The 24,266-nt window shown below is 37.9% G+C and overlaps 1 protein-coding gene across 1 annotated transcript in view; it reads right to left on the reverse strand.

The window, feature by feature from the left end:
- Positions 1-24,266, reverse strand: part of ACER3 (alkaline ceramidase 3) — a 65,180-nt gene that overhangs the window by 23,199 nt on the left and 17,715 nt on the right. The window contains exons 2-6 of the mRNA XM_075742535.1: positions 17,928-18,038; positions 9,318-9,370; positions 5,130-5,182; positions 3,108-3,189; positions 1,941-1,976 (exon numbers count right to left, since the gene is read on the reverse strand). Of these exons, the coding sequence (XP_075598650.1) occupies positions 1,941-1,976; positions 3,108-3,189; positions 5,130-5,182; positions 9,318-9,370; positions 17,928-18,038 (335 nt within the window). The remainder of the gene's footprint in view (positions 1-1,940; positions 1,977-3,107; positions 3,190-5,129; positions 5,183-9,317; positions 9,371-17,927; positions 18,039-24,266) is intronic.

Genomic DNA, 24,266 nt, shown 5'->3' on the forward strand with positions numbered 1-24,266 from the left:
CATTCTTATTGCTCTCCTTTCAGGGAAAAAAAAAAACCCTCACACTGAGACAATGAACAATATAAAGCTGTCCATGTAGTTATTCCTCTTTTTGCAAGGCTGACAAATGATGATGATCACAAATACCTAGAGGAATCAAATGCTGCTTCATGTCCTGATGCTGCTTTCCAATACAGTTAGGGACCAAGACTGTGATTTAAACTGTGATTGCACGAGCACTTTTAACTTTACTTCGAGTCCATGTGACCCACTCAGCTGGAAAATACTGAAATTATAGGGAAATTTATTTATTTGTGGTGCACTCTAAAATGAAGGACAAGTATTAAGAAAATAACCTTGTTTAGCTGTGCAGTCAGGGAAATGTTTCCTCTGTATTTACAACATACTTGGCAAAGATTGTGAAAAAATGAGGGCAGTACTTGAATGTTTGGAATTTGGCCATAACTGTATGTTCTCCATAAAAATCAATTTGGAAAGAGTTGTTGTAAGATGTCCAGCACTTTTATGGGCCTAAATCTTTTGTACATCAATTCCTCATGTACAAATTATAACAGGGAATTCATATTCTGAACCTAAGAGAAACCAGATGCAAAAAAATTAAAGGGCTTGGGCAACAGTTTAAAGTTTCCCTCTTTCCCAACAAGTCATAATACCTATCACCTTAGTATTTGTGGCATGGGACAATACCTATGCCAGCATATCAAACTGGAATACAGTGAAGCTGTGATGTAGGTTGAATAGATACTGGATTAAAGGAATAAAAGTCCAATATCAATAGTAAAATCTGTCACCGTTGTTAACATAATTACTTTAAGTCACTTCATTCAAAACCTGTTCTAACCAGCTCAGTAAAAGCATTAGAAATTGCTGCTTTCACCCCAGTCAGTATCTTCCTGCAGCAAATGTTAGGGGGGGGGGGGGGGGGGGGGGAAGAGAGGATTTAATTAACATTATTAAAAAAAAAACCCTGTAAGTTTCTCTTTTTATCTATAGGTAGAGCAACAATTCATGTTTCTAGGAGAGATTATTTGGAGCAGCTGGGAATTTATTTTATTCATCAGTGCTTCACTAATCCATCAACAGGAATCACGTATCATTTTTACAACTGCTGATGCAGCAGGTACATTTTGACAAGCGAAGGCATTACCAATTTCAGAAATTAAGGCTTTAAAGCTCTGTCCTGCAAAGAGCTCAGTGCTGTTGCTTGGCAATTTTTCAGCTGTTATTCCTAATCAAAAAATCATAAATGAGGGAAAACCACTCATGGCATACATAAACGAGCATGATTTCTAACCTCCTGTGAAAAGGCAAGTGATACAAATCCTAACCCCACAGGCAGTGGATGCATATTAATATTCTTGGGCTACTAAAAAAGGAACCTGTACCAAATATGTCATTAAGCCTGTAGGACCATAACAACCAGTCTGCTACATAACCCTAGAAGATATTCTGTGTTTAAATTCAGCTTGAATTTACACAAAGTCAAATTGAATAGTTAAAAAAACCCAAACAACCAACCCAAACTAGTATGTTAAAGTGGAGAGAAGAACACAGTACCAAGCCACATTATGATGTGAGGTCATAGTTTGACAGCAGCTGCTAATGGAAAGAAGTGGACAAGGACTCATTAAGCCCTCCCTCTCACACACACCTTAGCCCATAGCGAGGCTCCCCTCATTACACTTGCCACTGTTGAAAACCATGTGAAATATCAGGTGAAATGGTAAAACACAACACGCATACTAAACCATTCTAGTTTTTCAGGTCACTAAGTAAGAGGATGAAAACATGACAGGCAGCAATACCGCTTAAAGAAAAAGCAAAAGGCGAATTGTGCTTGCCTTCCACTTTCCTTCCAGCTATAAAATCCTATAAAACATTCCACTAAAACAGCATAGTTTAAAAAATAAGATTAGCTCCTCCAACAGAGCAAGATTTACCTGATGGAATACAGGCTCTTTCAAATTTAAGTAAACCTGAAAAGATGAAAAGAAAAAGAGAAATAATTTGCAACAGAGAACGATCATAACATTATTCATCTAAATATTGCCAAGACTTGTTCTGTTAGAATCAATACATGAGTGCCTATGCATGCAACATTAAAGTTGATTAAACCTTTGAAGTTTCTTCTGGCAAAACCTGACGTTTTAACTCTGGAATTATTTTCAATTAAGAAACATAAATAGAGACATTAACATCTAAAATCTCCTCATTTAATAGAGTTGCAACACATACAAAAACAATTAAGATGCAGAAATTACCAGACACACTCGTGATATGCATTGCAAGAAGAAAATGTACTCTACTGTGATTTGCTATTATTAATGTTTTTGACAATGCTTCAACATTTCAATTCATTTTACAAAAAGCTAGCAGTTCTTCCCATTGCTAATGTAGTTCATTTAATTTCTGCTTCTGAAGAGAGAAGGGCACTAGACTTCAGGCATAACATGCCACAAGCGTAAAAAAATTTTAGGAGGCACAGAAGAGAGCAGGCAAGTATTTTGAAGGCAGAAGATGACCTATAATACCTCTTTTTTAAAAGAGAGAGTTATCAATAAAAATAATGAAGGAGATTCCATCTGTGGTTGATGGCCAGCACAAAACTCATTTTATTCATAAAGGGAACACACTGCACTGAGAAAGGGAATCAAGTTAGCCATGACACAGTTAAAATTCTTCTATTTTTTTTTAACTCTGGCCACTGTTTTAAAACACCAGTCTATATCCTGGACTGTGTACCACAGTTCACTTTTTGCAGTCTGTTGAACAGGATTATTCTCATTACTGTAGACGAATTAAAGTGAGGGAAGATGAGGAATGTAGTTTTTCCAAGGTCTCATAACAAGTCAACAGTGACTGTTTTTCTCACATTCCTATTCTAGTAACTGGATTACTGTTTTTCTTCTTCATTTACTCTATACAGCGGTTTAGATAGAAAGGTTTCAGGTTTCTCTGGCCAGCACATAATTTTCCCAACAAAAGAATAATTTGTCCTTCTTGACTGGAAGTGCGAGAGATTCAGCACTGCCTGTATAACGTTCCTTCACCAGCAGGAAAACTGTCAACCTACAGGTGAAAATGCCATATCAGAAAAAGTTACTTACTATGCTGACCACAAAGCTGTATGTTATTAACAAGAAAAGCAGTGGATAATTGACTGTGTTCTTGTACTTGAAACACTCATACCTGGAAGAGAACATAAAGGAGAGCAATAACATTCATCACTTACCATATAAAGGATGCATTTTTCAAGGTATATTATAAAAAAATTTGTGAGAAAATTGATCCAAATGAGTTTTAGGTCCTTTAGCTCCTCCAATAAAGATGTGTCATTTTCATATAAAAATTCACACTTTTACCAATAAATGGTTTGGTTTTTTTGTTAAATCTAGTGCAAAAAACTGCAATAAGCTCATGCATATATAAAAAATAACCCAGTCAGTGGAAAGAGTTTGGGAAGCAGAAACATTTTCAGAAGGTGCTTAACAGGCAATAATGGATGGCAAATTAGAAATGAGTTCAAAATGCAATACAGCTGCCAAAAAACATTACATCTGTGAGTTAAAGGCAGCGTGGGAAAGGGACTGCCTTACAAAACAGTGAACTCTAGAGATCTGTTAAAATGCAGAATGTTTATGGCTTTATTACAGTCACAGTACAGTAAATTTGCGGTATTGGGTACTGGTAGAAACGGAAGGTAAAAACAGCTAATTGCTCCCAGTATGTAAAACAACTAATTAAAATTAGCTTCACAATCTCTACACTACACTGCAGTCACAGTTGTGATGGAATTACACACAAACATCCCAGACCATATGTCCATCAGAAAAAAGGTCCCAAAAACCCAAGAAAAATGAACTTTAGCCTTAATGATTTTGTGCGGCTCAAAGGAAGTTGTCTATATAACTCCAAGTTACATCTCCCCAGTTTATTTGACCTACCTTCAAGAAAACCAAAATGATTATTAAAGGCCTCTTAAACTAAACATTAGTTCATTCTTCTGAATATTTTAATTACTACCAAACATACACACACATCAGAGCTATAAGTGCATTAACAGACTTCAGTGTTTTGAAAATAATAGAGTAACCATTGCACAAAATAAGCATGATTATTTTTTCAAAGAGATTTTTATAGCTACTTCTCATCTTTTTCCCCAATCACATTCAAATCAGACAAAATAAATGCAAAGGCAATTTCAAGGAGATCGGGAGCTACAATGGAAATATTTCCTCTAACAGAGGCATTATGATTCTGGTCCTGAGTTTGCAAAAATCATACTAATGTATGAATCACAAACTAATGGTAATTTCCACAGATGTGAGTTTAGTCCTATAGAATCCCATCTCCATTGCAAGCAGCCAGTACTCTTCACCAAAGATATTCCAATTCTCAATGGCTGAATATTTGATATGTTCAAAAACAAAAAGACAATTTTTTGTCTGTCTGCAACAAGTTGATTTATCATCTGGATTTTCCAAATAACAGAACAAATTAGGTTAAATCCAGGCCTTGCAAGAAAAAAAACAACTTGCTGTATCTTTACAGTCACCAAATGCTACATTGGTCCCAAAATCAAATGGGAGAAAAACATCCTGGCATGGCATTAAGCTGTCATGCATGTTCCAAGACACTCTACACAAAATATACACTCAACTCTTCATAAAATATTTTTTCTTTAATTTTCCAGATGAGTGGAGAGCAGATTTAACCAGAAATCTGAAATTTGCATTTGGAGTCAGACTACATCATAGAAATAGAGCTCAAATAAATTACAATATTGGTAATTTTGTAGGTGTTACTGAAGTTGATTTTTTTCATGTCTGCTGTTTACATACCAAGTAACATTGAGCTCTGGTTGTATACTACACAAAGCCTTTAAGAAGTGTTGTATTTTTTTCCTGCTAAATAAATAATGGTAAAACATCTCTAAATTAGCAAAAACCATGGACTAAAGTCAGCCTGGTGCTCTAATGGCCAAATCATAATGCTGTACTGCAAGCAAAACTAAGATCTCGCTGAAAACAGTAGAAGCTTCAGTATCAGCCTCACTCTACATGAGATTTGGCTTCACAGATTCTACATTTCATAAATATTCAGAAAAAAAACATTTAACAAATACTTACAGGCAGTAGACAAACACACAACAACTGTATATCATTGGCAGTTCATCCAACAGCTACAAAAAGCAGAGACATCAAAACATGAAAACTACTTACTACACGCTTGTGTGAGTTAATTAAGGCTAAGTCTTAAGAAAACAGGAGTTTTTAAGTCATTTGGATATCTACCTTGACTGTACTTCAGTATGTACTTCAAGTCCTATTCAACTACTGAAAGCTTGCTGCATTAATAAGCTTATTACTCTGAATCTTTTGAATATTACGTTTCATAAAAAGCCCACGCCTTCAAAGAATCACGCCATTTTCACTGTTCGTGCCTCTTGAAACATTTATAAGAATTAGTTTTGTAAAGTCAGATTGAATAAGACCACCCCATTTATAGCCTGCTTAATACAGCCAGTAGCATTTTCTTACTTTTGTACAAGCTTCACAGAGAAACTGAAATAATTTTTTTCCATAACATAAAATAGAACTTTAGCCCATCAGGAAGCACCTTGTGATGTGCTTGCATGTTTACTTCCTAATTTTGGAAATTTCTTACATTGTTTTAATTCAGAGACAGGTTTTTTTTGTTTATTTGTTGTGGGGTTCTTGGTGGTGGTTCCCCCCTCCCCTCCAATTATAACTGCCATATAATGTTTTATTGTCTTAAATAATTTTTATACTTTTGAAAAAGACTAGCATGTTACAGCTAAAACAGTTATTTCTCCAGGAAATTGCCACCTTAATGGAGATGGAATTAAAATAGTAATCACAAGAGAGGTGATTTCTCAAAAACAGGTACGCTCAAAATTGTCATTTATTTATCACTAGAAGGAAAAAAAATAAAAATCATAGCTTCATTTTCTTCTAAAACTTTTCTCATCAAAGAACATTAACAAACTTCTGCTCATAAATATATAGTTAAACTGACCTCCTCTTACAAAGGACTGAAAATCATGAATTGCTAAAGCATACAAATAGATCAACGAAGATCCACTGCCTCTGATTTCTAATATGTTAAGCAAATGTTAATAGTTAGGCATCTTAGAATTGCTACACCAGGTTTGACTCTTTTCTAAGAAAAACAAGACCTGGATGCAAACAAGATTTTGATCTTTTTCCATCACCACTCTAGACAGTTGTTGATGGCCATGTCTGTACAGAAATTACCTTCCTGCTACTGGTACAGGGTACTTAAGTTCACAACCATGTTTTTCTGAATAATAAGACACATTAAGAGCAATAACAGCTTACACAAAACCTTTTATAAAGCCCGATGGATTCTGCTTGGTTTGGGAAAATTTTTCTCACTTCACAAGCAAAAACTTTCTTTCAGATTTGAAATTTCATATTTGAAAAAAAAAAAAAGGCGATCTAGTTCTTTACAGAAGGAGAGAGATGTATTACCCTGTGTATAAAATATTAGCTTTTTGTGGTTTTGGCTATAGAAACTTCAGAAAATGTTTCACAATACTGCTAAACAGATCTACTGACTAGATGCTGCTGAAAGGGCAGGTCTTGCTTCTTCACCTGCACTCTCCCACCGTTTCTCTCCAGTGAGGCAGTCATGCTCATCCAATTCATTGCAAGCCAGTTCCCATACACACAACTAACCTTGCAGAAAAAGGTTAAAATCCCTGAATCTGTGCGTTATAGGGTCAGGAACCGCAATAGGGAGCACAAAGAAAGTATCAGATAAAGCTAACAGGAGTGTGAGGTGGCACCTTGTCATCGCATTATCTTTGCTGTGATGCCTTAGGGAGGAAGATACAGAAGCAATAGCTGAATTCAGCTTTTTACTAATAGTTATTATTTATAAGTTCAGCGATATTCTTTACCAAGTCTGATAGGAATTAGTTGCAGGATTCATTCATGCAGGTCTTTAAGAGCGTGAGTCGCTTAAGGCCTCATAAAAGAAAAAGGGGGGAAAAAAAGACTAAGAAATACAATATAGCAATATTTTTTAAAATTGGACAGCTGATTAGACTCTTAAGTTCACATGCTGGCAGCTTCTCAGGGGCATAACGGTAACATCAAAGAGCCTCCCAAAAGGTCCTAGTTAGAATTTGCTCGCAGAAGACAATGGCTTCTGTTACAAAAGGAATTAATGCTTCCAGAAATCCTGTCAACAGCATGTCTGAACATGTCTGAACAATGAAGAAACATGGATAGAATGAAACTCAGGGAGCTGATTTCACTGGTTAAATAAGCATTTTGGATTCTTGAGGAACATACAATCAAGCAGATTCCCATAAAAAAAATAAGAGAAAAAGAGAGGTGATCGCTTCAGAAGTATTCAAAATAACTGCTTTCAAGAACAGAAGCTTCCACGTTTCTCTTAATTAAGCAATCTGAATTGACCATTTACAGTATTAAGATTGCAAAATAAATAAAAAAAAAATATATCTCTTTGAACAGCTATCAAGTTTGACTTTTAATCATAACAAGAGATAAAATGAATGAGAAAAGATTATTTACTGGTTGAAATGTTTCCTCTATGGTGATTCGTGAGCTAGCAATCAGAATAATTATGGGCCACTTGCAGATTTCACCAAAATAATAAGTGTACTTTCTCTGCCTCACACGAACCCTTTTACTCCAGTGGGAAAGATGATGCAAGACATTCCTGCTCCCCTCTCACTGGCTTCTGCTCACCCTTTACTTACCAAATTTCACAGGCCCCTTAGTTGTTCTGATGCAACACCAGAAGTACATGGTAAGTAGCATCAAAGGGACTTGGATTAAAATAGCCTCTACACACCAAAAAAAACCCACATAAGAATGCTTTAAGCCAGCATCATTTTAATGATCTGAGTTACAGGGTGGCCTTGCTCACCTCTGTATCAGTGTAGGAAAGAGGATTTGAACAAGCAGCTGAGGAGAGATGAAAATATGGAAATTCAAGGTAGTTTCACCGCTGAAAAGAATATAGGTAAATCACACCTCAGTTTGGGAGGGAGTGGTGAAATGGATCTAGAAATCACTTTTTTCATGCCAAGAAAAGCACCAAATATTCTTACGTGGTGGCAACAATATGCTCCATGGAGGCTGGCAGTCTCCTGCACATGCCAGAGATATAAACCAGAGCATTATAGAGGCAAACATCACTACAGATTATAATTCAGTTTAAGTCTAAGACACCCAACTTTTGGTCTCCACATACACAGTGTCTCAGGTCCCATTATGATCAGCAGAAATCCAGGACTCACTTCAGTTGCCACAGCATAGGTGCCCAATACCATCTGAGATGCTCCATCATCTCCAAGACACTCACCCAAGAGTGGTAGATGTGACAGGGGGGGGTCTAGGAGACCTGCACCTTTGTGGGATGGCAGCTGGAGGCCAGACAGAACACTCACAGGGTCTAAAATGACACTAAACACCTATATTAAGATAAATGAATATTATTCAAGTTAAGACTGCCAGTGGAATCTGGGGATTGATTCAGCCCAGCTGACCGGCTCTCTAAACTCCACTGACTTCACTTATTTCCACTGACAATGGTGGGAGCACAGACTTCCAGCATGCACTTTTAAATGTAAGTTTCTAAATTTTGAACTGAATTCCACTTCACTCTGATTCAAAGATAATTTACTTAATCTTCTCAGACCTAAAATAGGACAACAGGACAAGACGCCTTGTGTCCCTTTAGAAAATGGCAAATACTAGGACCAAATCCTCATGCCCAGCAATTTATTACAGAATGCCTTCTACTTGAGAATAAGAGAGAGAGGAAGACTCAACTATTGCTACTCAGAAGATACTGACTTCAGTGTTAATGCTACAGGTACATCTAGATAAATGGAAAACATAATAGAAAGCATTAAGATGAAAAAAAAGACACTATAAATAACAATAACTCTAGTCTATACTGCTTGCTATGAAGCCGAAGCTGTAGGAATTTTAAAATAACAACTCGAGTAAAAAGACAGTATCATTTCCCAAAGGATAAAGTGTTTTCTACCAATGTAAGCAATTGATTATAGCTCTTATTTTAGATGCAAGTATATATTCCTGAATATCTATCGGTGGAAAATATCTAATGAAACAAGACCTGCGCTACCCTTTTGTTGAGAGCAGGAGTCACATACAATGATACTTAAGGAGATTAGCTCATGTTATACGAGTTTCATCTAGTCAAGAAATGGCATTATGACTATACAGTGAGATACACACATTAATGATTCATGGCTACTTATCAACACTCACCTGCATTTCATACTTCAGGGTCATGTGGAAGCACCAAGATCCCAATCCCACAGCTGAAAACAAAACAAAACTAGAGTTAAATAAAAGTCTACATGTAAAACTTTTAGGTACATTAACTTAAAAGCATGAACTTTACTGGGGGAAAAAATCAGAACGTCAGCATCCCATTTCAGGGCAAACCCTCCAATGTTCCACAGCCTTCTACTTTACATTTTATTCAACAGTGATGTCCTTGAATTTATGTTTTTTGAGGGGTGGATGTCCTCTTTCCCTCCTCTCAATATTGTCTCCTATGAACTGCTGTAATCTCAGTAAGGATAGGAGTGGAGGGAACCCAGAATGAAAGGAACATTCTAATTCTATTTCTCTTTTTTCCTTTTTTTATATTAAATACATTAAAATTTATCTGTCTCAATCCTATAACACAAAGCATCATTCAGCTGCTAGTACTCCAAAAGCCTGTGATATTTCTGCTTATTGTCCAGCTTTAAAAGGTAGATTTTACAAGGAGCTTTCTGTCAGCTCTAGAAGCAAAAATGAATTGCTACTAGAACTCAGAACTAGATATTCAGGGTAGACAAACAAAATGCATGCAGTATGGATTCATTTTGTGAAATGAGATCACCATTTCCAAGCCTTCCTCTTGAAAGCTCATCATCCTTCTATGTAATGATTTCTATTTATTTGAAATACTATATTTTTAAACTCTGAATTTACTTCTGAAAGTAATTTATGAGATCTATACTTTGCCTATACATTGCTTTTTCAGTTAGACAATGTTTCCTGGAAGCTGGATTTCACAGTTTAGAGCAACGCTGGTAGAGGTTTAATCTATCATTCATTACTTTGAAATGTTATCAGTTATACACTCTTATTAAGCACCGACTCATTTTTATTTTGCAAGAACAAATACATTAATGCGATGTCTCACCTTCCTTCAAGAAATTATTTTCTACCTCAAGACTCTAGTTTCAGTGAAAGCCAAGTAACTTGCACTCAAGCCTTGATCACTGGGTAGTGTTGCTGTGCTTTGCTGCAAGAATGTAACCTTTTCTAGACACAACGCCTAGATTTCACTGATGCATAAAGAGACCTCTCTAACAAACTGTGCATGTTGTAAAGGATTCCCAAGAGAGTTGATAGACACTGGACATGTTTCTTTAGATGCTATTACACCACAACAGTGATTATTACAAAAAATGAAACAAAATACCCAAACATGTAACTTTAGTGTAACATAAAACTGTAATGCAGCTACATTTAAAATGTATTGGCAAATACTTTAACATCATTAATTCTCTGGGAAAATTAAGCATGGTTGTCTCCTAGAACATAAACAACCATATGTACTTCTGTAAGTTCTTTTGCTTCTGAAAAATCTTTCCAAACAATAAGCAACAATTGTTTTTCGCCTTCATTGAGATCTTAATGAGAAATTCTCATAGCCATTTTTCTATGTATATAGAATATATCACAACCACTGTTCATTCTGAAGAAAAAAACCCATTAAGATCATCATTAAAACAGCACCATCCATTATCCTGGCTGACACAGTGATTTCAGTATCTTTATGATACGAACTCTTACAATATGTAACAAGTGTAATTTTCAAATATGGGCAAAATCATTGCATAAGAAATGTCAACTGATTTTAAATTAACAAATATGTTATTGCTGTTTTGTTGTTGCTTTGGGTTTCTTTTGTTAATGTTATTGGGGTTAATAAATCTCAAGAATCAGCTACTGAACTCCTCCCCTTTCTTCTGTATGACTAGAAGCAGTTATTTCTAGATTAATTCTCCTTTCCAGTCTTTGCAAAGATCAAGAATGCTACAGATATTAGTGTTCCAGGTCATTAATCCCACGGCTACAATTAATTTATAAAAATAATAAAAACCCTTCTTGCTTCTGTGTAATGATCACACTTGGAGTTTCTCTGATTATGAAATTTTACTATGCATTGGAGAACAATGCTTTAGCTATATATGCAATCTTGACATGAGTTCATGAACACGGTCAAGTCTGGTATTTAAGTGCATTCAACAAGAAACCCAGGATGTTACATGACTATAGAAGTTATATGACTAGATGATTCATCAGGTAACACTCTCCCTCTCAAGACTGCACAGACAACATTTCCTCAAACATTATTACGGTAACTAAGCACAACAGCATCTTTTAGAAGAGATGGTTTAAATGAAGACTGAAGAACAAAACTGATTCTTTACATTTATACCTGCTTATTGCAGAAGGATAACTTAAAAAGATATGTTTTACACTGCAGAGGGATAACTTAATGTTTTACATCTAGACACCAAATGAGCTAAGAAGCAGGTTTCTCATTTGCTACCTTTGGCCTATATTATATCTTAACACAGAACTGTGCAAAAAAGCTTCATGAAGCTGTTCAAAAAGGAGGAAGAAGGAAACTGCATTAAGAAATGATGAACTGAACTGTAGCAGCTGAAGCATATGTCATACTCTGCTTCACTAACATCACTATATAACTGGTAAACTTCAGCAGAAAGGAACTAGTATCTAATACTGTGCTCACTGGGCCAAGAGCTGTGCTAGTCAGAGTTGCTGTCTCATGGTTTATTGTAGGGTTAGTGTTGGGTGCTGAAAACACTGCAAAGTAAAAAGAGGAAACACCGATCACATGCCAAGGATCACAAGGAAATCTTCATTTCCCCTGCTATGCCCCGAGCCAGCTACCTTTTTGTTACACTTGAAGTCTAACTTGTAAACTTACAAGGGTCATGACATGTATTTGTCTTCAGTAAATAGTGCTATAATACTTAAGCCCAAATGTCTTCACATGTAGCTTCTACCTGCAGTTCTACAGGAATGCAGCTATCTTCAGATATACTTCTCACCAAATAAGGTTCAAGACATTTCTATGGAATATTTATTTCACAAAAACCAACACTGCAATGAGATGTTCTACCAGCTTTGTACTTTTCAAAATATGAGTAAACACGATCACTGCAATTACACTATTTTTCAATAGAAGTCACTTTCCCATACAGCCATTGACAAACTGACCAATAGATTTGATCTTGTAAACAGGGATTGCAGTTTTCATTTTAGGTGTTTCCTTTTGCAAAGGAGCTTAAGTCACTAAAAGCTCTACATTGGTTGGAAATTTTAATACTCTCTGAGTTGCAGTCAAAGAGTTGCAGTCAAAAGCTCAAGGTCCAAGTGGAGACCAGTGATGAGTGGTGTTCCTCAGGGTTCGGTACTAGGACCGGCACTGTTTAGCACCTTTGTCGGTGACATGGACAGTGGGATCGAGTGCACCCTCAGCAAGTTTGCCAACGACACCAAGCTGTGTGGTGTGGTTGACACACTGGAGGGAAGGGATGCCGTCCAGGGGGACCTGGACAGGCTGGAGAGGTGGGAGTGTGCAAACAGCATGAAGTTCAACAAGGCCAAGGGCAAGGTCCTGCATGTGGGTCGGGGCAATCCCAAGCACAACTACAGGCTGGGTGGGGAATGGATGGAGAGCAGCCCTGAGGAGAAGGACTTGGGGGTGTTGGTGGAAAAGAAGCTCAACATGAGCCAGCAGCGTGACCAGCAGGTTGAGGGAGGGGATTCTGCCCCTCTACTCCGCTCTCATGAGACCCCCCCCTGCAGTACTGCATCCAGCGAGTCCAGAGGAGGCCACGGAGATGATGGGAGGGCTGGAGCACCTCTGCTATGGAGACAGGCTGAGAGAGTTGGGCTTGTTCAGCCTGGAGAAGAGAAGGCTCCAGGGAGACCTTAGAGCCCCTTCCAGTCCCTCCAGGGGATCCAGGAAAGCTGGAGAGGGGCTGGTGCCAAGGGCAGGGAGTGACAGGCCAAGGGGAATGGCCTGAAGCTGCAGGAGGGGAGATGGAGATGAGATGTGAGGCAGAAATCCTTCCCTGTGAGGGTGCTGAGGCCCTGGCACAGGTTGCCCCGAGAAGCTGTGGCTGCCCCTGGCTCCCTGGCAGTGTTGAAGGCCAGGTTGGATGGGGCTTTGGGCAACCTGGGCTAGTGGAGGGTGTCCCTGCCCATGGCAGGGGGGTTGGGACTAGATGGGCTTTGAGGTCCCTTCCAACCCAAACCATTCTATGATTCTATGAAGCAATATCATTTCATCTCTAACTACTGTTACTCACTTTCCATAGTTACTACAGGTCACTCAGTATCTTTACACCAATGAACCTCTCAAGTTACAGGGGATATGCATAAATTGTGTATTAAGCACAGAATACACATTCAGTCATAAAATTATGAGATCAGAATAGCGTTTAAAAAAACTGGAAATGCAAAATCAGGTTAGCTGCTATATGTAGATTAACATGGTCTTCTTTGTCCTGCAGCAGACACAATGTGTGGTTACTGCCAGTTGATAAAATAGTTGTTTTAGTGATGATGTAAAAGCAATGCATCTGCAAACTTCATTTTATACAGTTATTTCACTGTGCTTCAGCACAGTCAAAGACCTCAAGGCATATTAATATCCATGCTAGAAATAATCTGACATTATACGTGAAATCCAGCTGCATATATGAACCATATAAACTCTCAGAATTTGAAGCCTAGAGGGACACAAATATCCCCTATGAATTTTTCAACAGTTTTGGGACAAATCAGAAGTATCACATAATCAGTGATAATTCATTTAGATACAAGAGTATCCATCAGCATTCAGAATTCTTACCATAAGCCTAAAGCATTTCTATAAAGAGTAGTTTATTAGCATTTCATAGACGCGGTTTGAATTTAAACTGTACAGGCACTGTATGGAAACATTCAGAAGGAAGGATGCTCCAAATGCAAACACCTTTATTTAGGTATCTACAAATGAACTAGGTGTCAAAGTTGCCACTAAATAGAATGGCATTATAAAGAGTAATTCAGCTGGCCAAATGTAAGGGGATATTTTAGGATGAGCCAAATGTTTCTTTAGGCTTTACTGGCTGCAATGGGAGACAGACTCCTCTGCACAGGTAGACACACATGTTTAGGTGTTTGAATCTGTTCCCAGACACTATAACGCAACCATCTGCACTAGTGAATTGTCAGAACAGTCTGCGGCATGCACCCAGCCTGTTCCAACTAGCACTTTCCCAGAGCAGCTCCCAGGTACAGCCCTGCAGCCAAAAGAGTCCAGGGCCCATGCCCGGCACGGAATCTGTATGCAGTCACCTTGTTTTGGAGGCTCAGATGAACAGACACAGGGTGTTCCACACTACTTGGCTTCAGCACTCAGGAATGTTCCTGAGCACATTTGTTTTACTGCCATCAACATGGCCCAAGCACCTTCGCTATGGCTGTTAGGTAAGAATAAGGGAATTAACTTTGACTGAAGGCCTTCTAACAACTATTTTTACAGATAAAGAGTTTCACTGGAAATGAAGTTTAGTAAGTTGTTTACAAGTTCATACGGCTATATCTAACGTAGAATACTTTTTCGATCCTTTTTTCCCTCCACTTTGGCACAGCTTGAATGACTGAGCCCTATTAAACAGGCCAAAGAAATACAATACAGAACAATCCTTCCAAATTTCAAGTAAAGCATCTAATAACATACGTAACTCCATCAACTCTGCTTTTTCTTATCTTCTTAGGTCCAAACCAGTTACCCTATCTTTTACTTATTTTTAAATCAAGACCTTTCTAGAATATGAACCATTTGTGAATCATAGATCCCCAGGAAGCATAAGGAAATGACATACGGCAGAACGTGATACAATACCACAGCATCCAAAACCAACTGCTTATCCTTTGAGGTAATGACAGTCAGATGATTTGTTCCACCTACTTCATGAGATGCAACATGCTAACGTAATTGCTTAAGATTATTCTTCCTAATTTATAGGTTGATCAAATAGCTCTCTAAAGCTTAAAAATCATAACCAGTTCCTATTGAGTTCATTGACAACATGCCCTTTGAGCTGAAAGACAGCAGAAATAAGGGCTGTATCTCAAACAACTTGCTGAAAAGTGCAACTCAGTATTGGCACCCACTATCAGCAAGAAATTTATTTGAACGGTTATTTAGAAATCCCCCTTCTTGTCCTCCCAATTTTGGATCTTAGCATGTATGTGAAATGAACAGTGCTTCCCTAATTCAAAATGCATTTGGTTCAAAGAGGAAATAAATGTCAACAATAGAAATTGTGGGGTATAAAGTAAAGTGCTGAACATGGAGTGGTAAAACACAAAGTAACTGACAATTAGCTAAATGTCTGGAAGCATCCTAAAGAAACAGCTGATTTGAATCAAAATAATGACTAGAAACAACACTTTTTATGTTCTCAAATGCTAACAGATTTAATTTTAATGTCCGCTTTGACAGCTGTCTTTTAACATCTTGTAAAAATCTCACTAATGATTCAAAGTTGTTAAAACCTAACTAAAGTGCCCTCCCTTCCACCCCCATCTTAATAGCAGAATTGTTAAAGAATTTCTACTTCAACAAAACAACCTTAGACATTACTGGCTAGTTAGAAGCTCTGCTATATAGTCTTTAATGAAGCATAGTGCCTGAAGTGAAATCAGAAGTATGTGTTAAATTCACCATCCCTTTACAGATTAAGTCTATACTTCTTTATTACAAATTCACTAATTAGAGTGAAAACTGTTAATAAATAAAATTACTGTAAGGGAAAGAATTCTCTCTGGTACTTTCTTACAAGAAGAAATTTCTGTACACTTACTCTACCCCTACTTCAGTATGCTTCTCATTCAGTCACACGAACAGAAAGAATGCCAATGTTCCTGGCACATTTCAACTATATTTACAATTCTGTTTCTCTCCTCATTTGCTGCTTTTATTCTGTAGTAGAACAAATATTAAGAGGTTTGTGATTCCAAACTATCCCATTCCTGTTTTTCACTGAGAAACTATAAAGCCTTTTATATTCCTTCACATCTTTCAACTGCTGTAAAATAGTCCAGTGCTACAAATACTGCAGCAGAGACAAAACAGAAATGTTTTTGGGAGTGACCTTTAATGTTAGGTTCCACATATGAGATTAAAATCAAGCCATGCAAGCATTTATAACTTCAGACAGGAGTCAAAGGCATCCCAGTCACAGATAAGCAGAGCCCAGCTGGAACTCAGGACTGCCCTCCAGTCCTGCTGTCAAAGATGTAGGCTGAGCTCCCCTTCATGAACACCAAGAACAGTATAAAACTGAAGTATGTACTGTGATCAAAGATAGACTATTTTTTTTTTTTAACATTTTAAACATTATACAGTATATAAGAAATGCCCACTCAGAGCAGTCTTGATATGTCGGCCTGACATTCTGGTCAGACAGCAGCATACTTTGTCCATCATGAAGCATCAATGACAGAGGTAGCCACAACTTATGGTGAAGGCTGAGTCTCAAAAACACAGTTTTGGGTTTGGGTTTTTTTTTTTCAAGTTTAGTAAGAATGACAGTATAGGATACTTTGATTCAAGAACATGCAAAGAGTCAAATTCAGCAAACACATACTGTTTCTTTCCCTGTCTTTTTTTTTAAAGGGAAACCTTGACCTTCAAGAATTCCTTCTGCCAAACTATTTTATACTGAGACAAAAATGAATAATTACTCAAAACCATAAAAAGCCTACAAATGGCTATTTGGAAAGTGTTCAGACAATATCCAAAGCTGTACATTGTTGCTGCTTATCTTTCACACATATCAGCAAAGCTGATGTAACTGAAAAACCATGAAGTTGTACCGAGTATATGTTACACTTTAATTGGCATCTAGAATACATTTAGCATATGGATATGTGGTTTTTGACAACGTTTGCCTAAATATGTAAGTATGCCAATCTTAAAAGTAACATTTACAATAAACCAATCTCTTACTACTGAAGACTGGGAAAGATAGCCTCCACAGAGATAGGAGCTATAGCAAACATAGAAATCCTGTGAAGTACAGAAATTCTGTGAAATCTACTTCAAGACCCAACTGCCAAATCTGAACCATCTTCAAACATCTTCTTTTCTCATAAGGAACATGACTTCTAGTTGCATAATTAACGTGTTAAAGGAAATTGGTTCTCTTCTGGATTTTGCTATTTTAGAAAAAATAGACTGTCCTTAAGTTCACCTATGCACAAATGTCACATTCTTCTTCCACTCTTGCAAAGATTCCCAAAAAGGATGGCTGTTAGGTTGTTGGGTGATATATGCCAAAGAGGAACCGAAAACAAATTCAAACTCCTGAAAGAATGCTTTTCCAGTTCCTTCAAGATCTTGGCCATTTCTTGTATTACTGTTCCACACAAATGTCACAAAAATATTAATATAGTGTGAAACTGCTTGGAAGTAGGACAGTCAAGATATCTTGTGTAAATCATCATAAACGGACAGAGTGAGCTAAGATGCACTGAGCCGGACTTAAAGCCAGAAAAGGATCACTTCAAAAATCTCATAAAGTTATTTAGTCAATTCTAACTTCATGTTCTTCCAACAAACACCAGTTTTCTGTAAACATTAACAAGTATAACAAATTGAGGTTTACAGTTCACACACATAGTATTTGGATTTAACTACTTGGCTTATTAATATTTGGTTATTGTTCGTTGCACATCTGAGCTCTCTTTATAATGAAAGAGCAAATGAAGTTTTACACGTACCTGTAAGACACAAATATGCAGCTAAATACCGTTTTTCAAGGCCATCTTTATAGGTCTGAATCGCACCATAGATTGGAGGTAGAATGAAAATCAGGTTACTCACTGTGTTCCCTGTAAGACAGAAACCAAAAGCAGAGATTTAGAATTGGGTACTATGCACTTTAAATAAATAAAGCTGTATTCATTCATTAAAGACAGGTTCAACAGTTTTCATCCAAAAAGCTATACCTTCTTGGAAGTTGCCTTCTGCTTTCACACATAATACAAAGTTAAAATTTGGTACAACACATTTAACTACTTGAAGGCTAAAAATATTTTAAGTCTTGTCTTTTTTCACATGTATGGATAGTAATAAAATACTAATTTAACTAAAAAGTTTGGCTTAGATGGTGCTTACTTTCTTGGCAGGAGGCAGAAAAATAGGGTTACCCTGATTGCACGTGAATTAAAACCCGCTACCTTAAGGCGATACAAGCCCAAATAGTTCAAGCCTGGTATTTTAAGAGAGCTGTTTATTTGTTTTTTCCTTTTCTTAAACCTATTCTTGGAACTCCCTCCTCCACACTCCCTTCAGATACTTTAAGGTCACTGAGTGACTCGTTCCCAAACGAAACCAGTTCAGTCTTCACTATTAGTATGCTGGTCACTGCACACACACAGAACAAGCCAAATGGGATGCTGCATCACAGATCACAACGTAAGCCCAAAGACTCTAAGAGGGTAAGATAAGGAATAGCAAAAAGCCAGAAGCCACTACTGATCAGCATGATAGGCAACTTCGGTCAAAGCTTATCAAAAGCCTGAACTTCAGCAAGACATTGCTGCTCTCCATCCCTCCTGCTGAAGCTGGGATGCAATGCAAAGAAATGACACATGTTGCAGAGATCAGAGAAAGCAAGAACAAGCCAAGAGCCCAGCTCTCAGACCAGGGGGCACAAGGACTCCTCCAGCACTGGGGAAGATGAAGGAACCTTTCTTTTTGTTTTCTTTGAGACTGTTCTCCCAAATCTGATTTAGATTTCCCTTCCCCCCCAAACTGTCCTGGTCTATGCAAAAGTACAATGAAATACTGAGAAGTTTAAACGAAGCATAAGGAAATGGTACATTTCTCAGCAGAAGGGATGCAGATTCAGCTTTTTAGCCTAACCACAAATCATAATTTTGACAATAAAGGTTATGTAATGGGAATAAAATGACATGCAATTTGGGAAAAAGTGCAAATCTATGAAAAAAAAGGCAGCATGTTGCTTACATAAATTTAACTGCACACTTTCACATGCCATCACTTAAATATATATAAAACTGAAACTCTAATTTCCAAATATCTCTGGGAAAAGTACAATCTATGAGGCTATGGAGAGGCCAAAAAACCCTATTTCTAGCTTTTTCATTCAGCAGAAACTCAGAAGAGTTTCTAAAACAAACAACAAGAGTAATCAGGTCATGTCTGAATCACTCATTCAAGCACCTATTTTTCAGAAGTCCTACTTCCCAAGATCCATCCCAAAGAAAAGTGAAAACTACCACACTATGATCATACAACCCAAAAGTGTTAGAGCACCTGTGGGAACAAAAAAACATACTGTAGATGTTTCCAGAAAATTCAAACCCAAACAGAAAAAGGGTTATTTCAGAACACATGAATCAGAAGTGTACCTAGTTAACCTCAACAAGTTAGCTCTTCTAAATTCTCACAGATTAAAATCTCAGTTTGAGACAGTCGTCTCAATCAGATAAAAATCACATCTGATTTTTATCAGATCTTCTTTAAATCACTTCCTTATTGATTTAACATAATCTCCTGCACAACCATGAATTTCACCAAGTTATAACAAGCAAAGCAGAGATGTGCCAGAGATCTTACTCTTTTAGTCAGCTCTGTAGTAAGTTCCTCCATGTAAAAGAAGCCCAGCTGAAATCAAAACAGCTCTGCAAAAACATACAAGTTTATACCAATATAAAAGGCCTTTTTCATGCTTAAATTCTTTATGGAATCATTAACCTTTTACCACATTTCCACAGTGTTGCAATGGGATGTGATTCACTTCCAGTGGAGACCAGATTTGGAAGAAATCCACTAAAACTCAGTACTGTGTGGTGCACAGACCATTACTACGTGCTCCCACAAATCATGCAAAGAAGTCATCCAGCCTTGAAAAGTAGAGTAAAGGCTACGTAGTCTGGATAGCGAATCTTCTGCCTTCTAAAGCAGTTCTCAACTATGTCCATTTTCAAGAGAAGTTCTTAGACATTATATAAATATCACTGTTCAAGGTCAATTAGTTATGAAACTGTCAAAAACCTGGAAAAAATCAAATATGAAAATGCTGAACAAAAGAAATACCACGACGCTCATCTTCAACTGGGAAGGCACGTGACTTGAGAAGAGAGCTGCGGTAGGATAACAAACCTCAGATGGATACAAGAATGCAGAAAAGAGATTCTTCTGTAGGAAAGGGAAGGTTTCAACACTTCCTGTAAAGCTATAATTATGTTAAATTATTGAAAATTTACGAGTGTTTAATGTAGGACCATCTTGCTGAGAGAGGAAATACCGTAGATGTAATCTAGCTGTAAATTCCTGCCACTCCTTCTCTGCACTTTTTGGCCCGTATTATACAGAACATTTATAGCACGGATTAGGCAAGTCTATGTGCAAAACATACTTATTGAAAGTTGTGCAAATTTTTTAAAAAGGCAAATGGGGGTGGAGGAACAATGAAGTCCTCTGGCATTCTGCTAGCAAAATTACTTCTTTCAAGAACAAAAGCTACAAGGCCTCTTTCAAACCCAAGGTCCCTAGGAATGTGTATTTCATAAGAGTCTAACTAGTTTTTACAGGATTATCCTCACATAGAATACCTTATACATTTATTAAAAGGGATTTTTACTAATTCCATCAAAAAAAAGCAGTGGGATACGCACAAAGATTAGCAAACAATACCAAGAAAGAAGAAAAAGATGACACAACTACAGATTCATAGCTCTAAAGTTGATTCACAAACAAGGAAGTGAAACAAGTTTTGAAGGAAATAGATGTGGAAGTTAAAAATGGGGAAAAAGTTAAGCTGTCAAGAAACCTAATCTTTTTTCACCAGATTTTTTTTTTTTTTTTAAAAAAAAAAAAAAGGGAAAAATAACACAGCAGACCTCCTTGGGAAAATTAGAGAAGAAAGAATTTGCAACTAAGGCATGAGGCGGAAGGTATGCAAAATAATTGAAGAAGAGATTATTGGTTATGCTTGTAAGAAATACAGTATATCAGAGAGTAGATGAATGCGCATGGATGGACCTGGGCTTAAGTCTGTTCACTATTCTTATATTTCATACTGGATTCCTTGAATACTGGTCCACAACGTGATCTAATTTTTCTTTAGTGACCAAAGACTGCTTCTCAGCATTTTACCTTCAGCATGTCTGTCAACAGAAAGGACTAGAGTATAAGAGGAAAAAATGAATGAACTCATGGACTGAAATGACAAGAACAGGATTAACTATAATGGCCAAAAACATGCCTTTCAATGTGAATATGAATCCTTATTCAAATATAGGATTAATCTATTTGAAGAGGCAGAAAAGTGAATCAAGATCACATGGTGACTGACCATAAACCATCAGTGTAGGCACCAAACCGCCTAAATTTATTTCCAGTAGAGGCAGGTAAAATATTAATGTCTTCATACAAGCCAATAGTAGAATACACTGTTCTCTAGTTATCGATAAAAGAAAAGAAAAGCATATCAGGTGTAGAGAAGCATCACTCAGATGGGAGTGATGAACGTGAGCTTACAGCAGCAGAAGGGACAATGGTAGAATGCTGAATGGCTGAGCCCAGAGAGTTGTGGTAAGTGGTGCAGAGTCTAGTTGGAGGCCTGTGTGCCCCAAGGGTCAGTGCTTGGTCCAGTCTCATTCAGCATATTCATCAATGACCTGGACGAAAGGACAGAGTGCACCCTCAACAAGTTTGCTGATGATACTAAGCTGGGAGGAGTGGCTGCCATTTAGCAAGATCTTGACAAACTAGACAATTGGGCAAAGAGGAACCATATGAAATTCAGTAACGGCAAGTGCAGGGTCTTGCACCCAGGGAAGAACAACCCCAGGCACCAGTACAGGTCAGGGGTTGACCTGCTGGGAAGCAGCACTGCAGAGAAGGACCTGGGAGTCCTGGTGGACAGGAAGCTCTCCATGACCAACAGTGTGCCCTCGTGGCCAAGAAGGCCAATGGTGCCCTGCGGCACATGAAGAAGGGAGTGGCCAGCAGGTCGAGGGAGGCTCTCCTCCCCCTCTGCTCTGCCCTGGTGAGGCCACAACTGGAGTTCTGTGTCCAGGTCTGGGCTCCCCAGTTCCAGACAGACAGGGAACTACTGGGGAGAGTCCAGGGGAGGGCTGCGAGGATGAGGAGGGGCCTGGAGCATCTCTGGTGTGAGGAAAGGCTGAGAGAGCTGGGGCTGGTTAGTCTGGGGAAGAGAAGCCTGAGAGGGGATCTGATCAACACTTCTCAATATCTAAAGGGTGGGTGTCTAGAGGAAGGGGCCAGACTCTTCTCAGTGGTGCCCAGCGACAGGACAAGGGGCACCGGGCACAAACTGGAACACAGGAAGCTCCACCTGAACATGAGGAAAAACTTCTTCACTCTGAAGGTGACCGAGCCCTGGGACAGGCTGCCCAGAGAGGTTGTGGAGTCTCCTTCTCTGGAGATATTTAAAACCCGCCTGGACGCCATCCTGTGCAACCTGCTCTAGGTGATCCTGCTCTAGCAGGGGGGTTGGACTTAGATGATCTCCAGAGGTCCCTTACAACCCTGACCAGTCTATGAATCTGTGTAAAAATTGCTTAGCTCACCTAGCCTAACAAAACGACAACTGAATGGAATAAAACTGTGCTCTGTAAATACACCATGGGTAAATGTCAAGGCTGAAAGGGAGCTATTTGAACTAAAGGATAATACTGACAAAACAATAAATAGATATAAACTAGCCCTAAATAAATGCAGGCTAGAAGTTAGAGGAAAGCTTCCCATTGAAGAGGAGATATTTACAACTGCTTCCCAAGAGAAATGGGCAGCATGACGAACCTACCTGCTTTCAGGGTGAAGCTCAGTAAGTTCAAAAGCCAGATTACATGATGTGGTGGCCTATCACAGTAGTAAACCAGACTATGCCCACAAAGATTATACATGGTACTAGATAAAGTGCTAAATTAATGTCTAATCATGATAAATGCAGACTGTGTGACCAACCTCACAAATTTTCATAAAAGTCTTTCAAGACTGTTTTAATACAAACCATTGTTTCAAACTACTGTTTTATTCATTGAGAGAATGCCATACGGTACCAGAACAAAATCAAGTTTATGCAAAAAATCATTTCAGCAGGCCTCTGCCTGCAGGAAGGACACCTGTATGAGTGTCAAACCACATCTGCACCCTGTTCTACAAATACAGCAGGAAAACCTGACAAGTCTTTTTTACAATGTGTGTACGTTCAGTCATCTTCAGGCCCTACAATAGATGCATGTTATCATAGACGCACAAAGATCTGTACCAAGACTAACCACTTCAAAGACAAAAAATATAAACTTAAAGAGGAAATAGTATTTACAGGCAAACACGGGCTTACCATTATAAAATTTGGTGCAGTTAGAGACTACACAAATTTGAAGGACCTTACTTTCATAAAGTTTCCATTTCCCCAAGTATGTAGTTAATTCTACATTAGAAAGTAATTCCTACAATAAATTTGGCTGAGGAGTCAAAAGGATAAAACAAGTCAAGCTGTAAATAAGTCAAATTGTAACAGAACACAGTCATAAAGAAATAATACACAGGATGTAAAAACATCAGGAACACAACACTGGGAGTTAGAATATAAGAGGTGTTTTCAGTGAGGGAGGAAAAGTGCTATTATAAAAAAAAAGCAAAAATTATCATCTTCAGCTTTTGACAAGGTGACCAAAGTGATTTACACACAGGAGATCCTTTCTCCTATGTTTGCACACATAAGGACTGCAAGATTTACCAACTGCAAGGATCTTTTCAAATGTTAAAATGCTTTTTCTCTCTCTGTCAAAGAAATGAAGACTCTTCACTCTGCTATGGTTTCTACAAGACTCAAAAACAATAGAAATAAATGTTACCCTCAGAGACCAAGAAAATTTTTGCAATTTAAAAAGTTGACTATACATAAAAAGCTCATTTAAAATCAGGACTAACAAACATGACATTAGTCACAGGCTTTTCAGCCTGCCCTTAAGGACAACTGCACCTCACTGAAACATGAGATAGGAAAGTGGCTGCTATTTTCTAAAATAGATACCTAAGCTGCAATAAAGTCAAAG

The sequence above is a fragment of the Balearica regulorum genome, chromosome 1, assembly GCF_011004875.1.
Source record: "Balearica regulorum gibbericeps isolate bBalReg1 chromosome 1, bBalReg1.pri, whole genome shotgun sequence".
In the NCBI taxonomy this organism is placed as follows: domain Eukaryota; kingdom Metazoa; phylum Chordata; class Aves; order Gruiformes; family Gruidae; genus Balearica; species Balearica regulorum.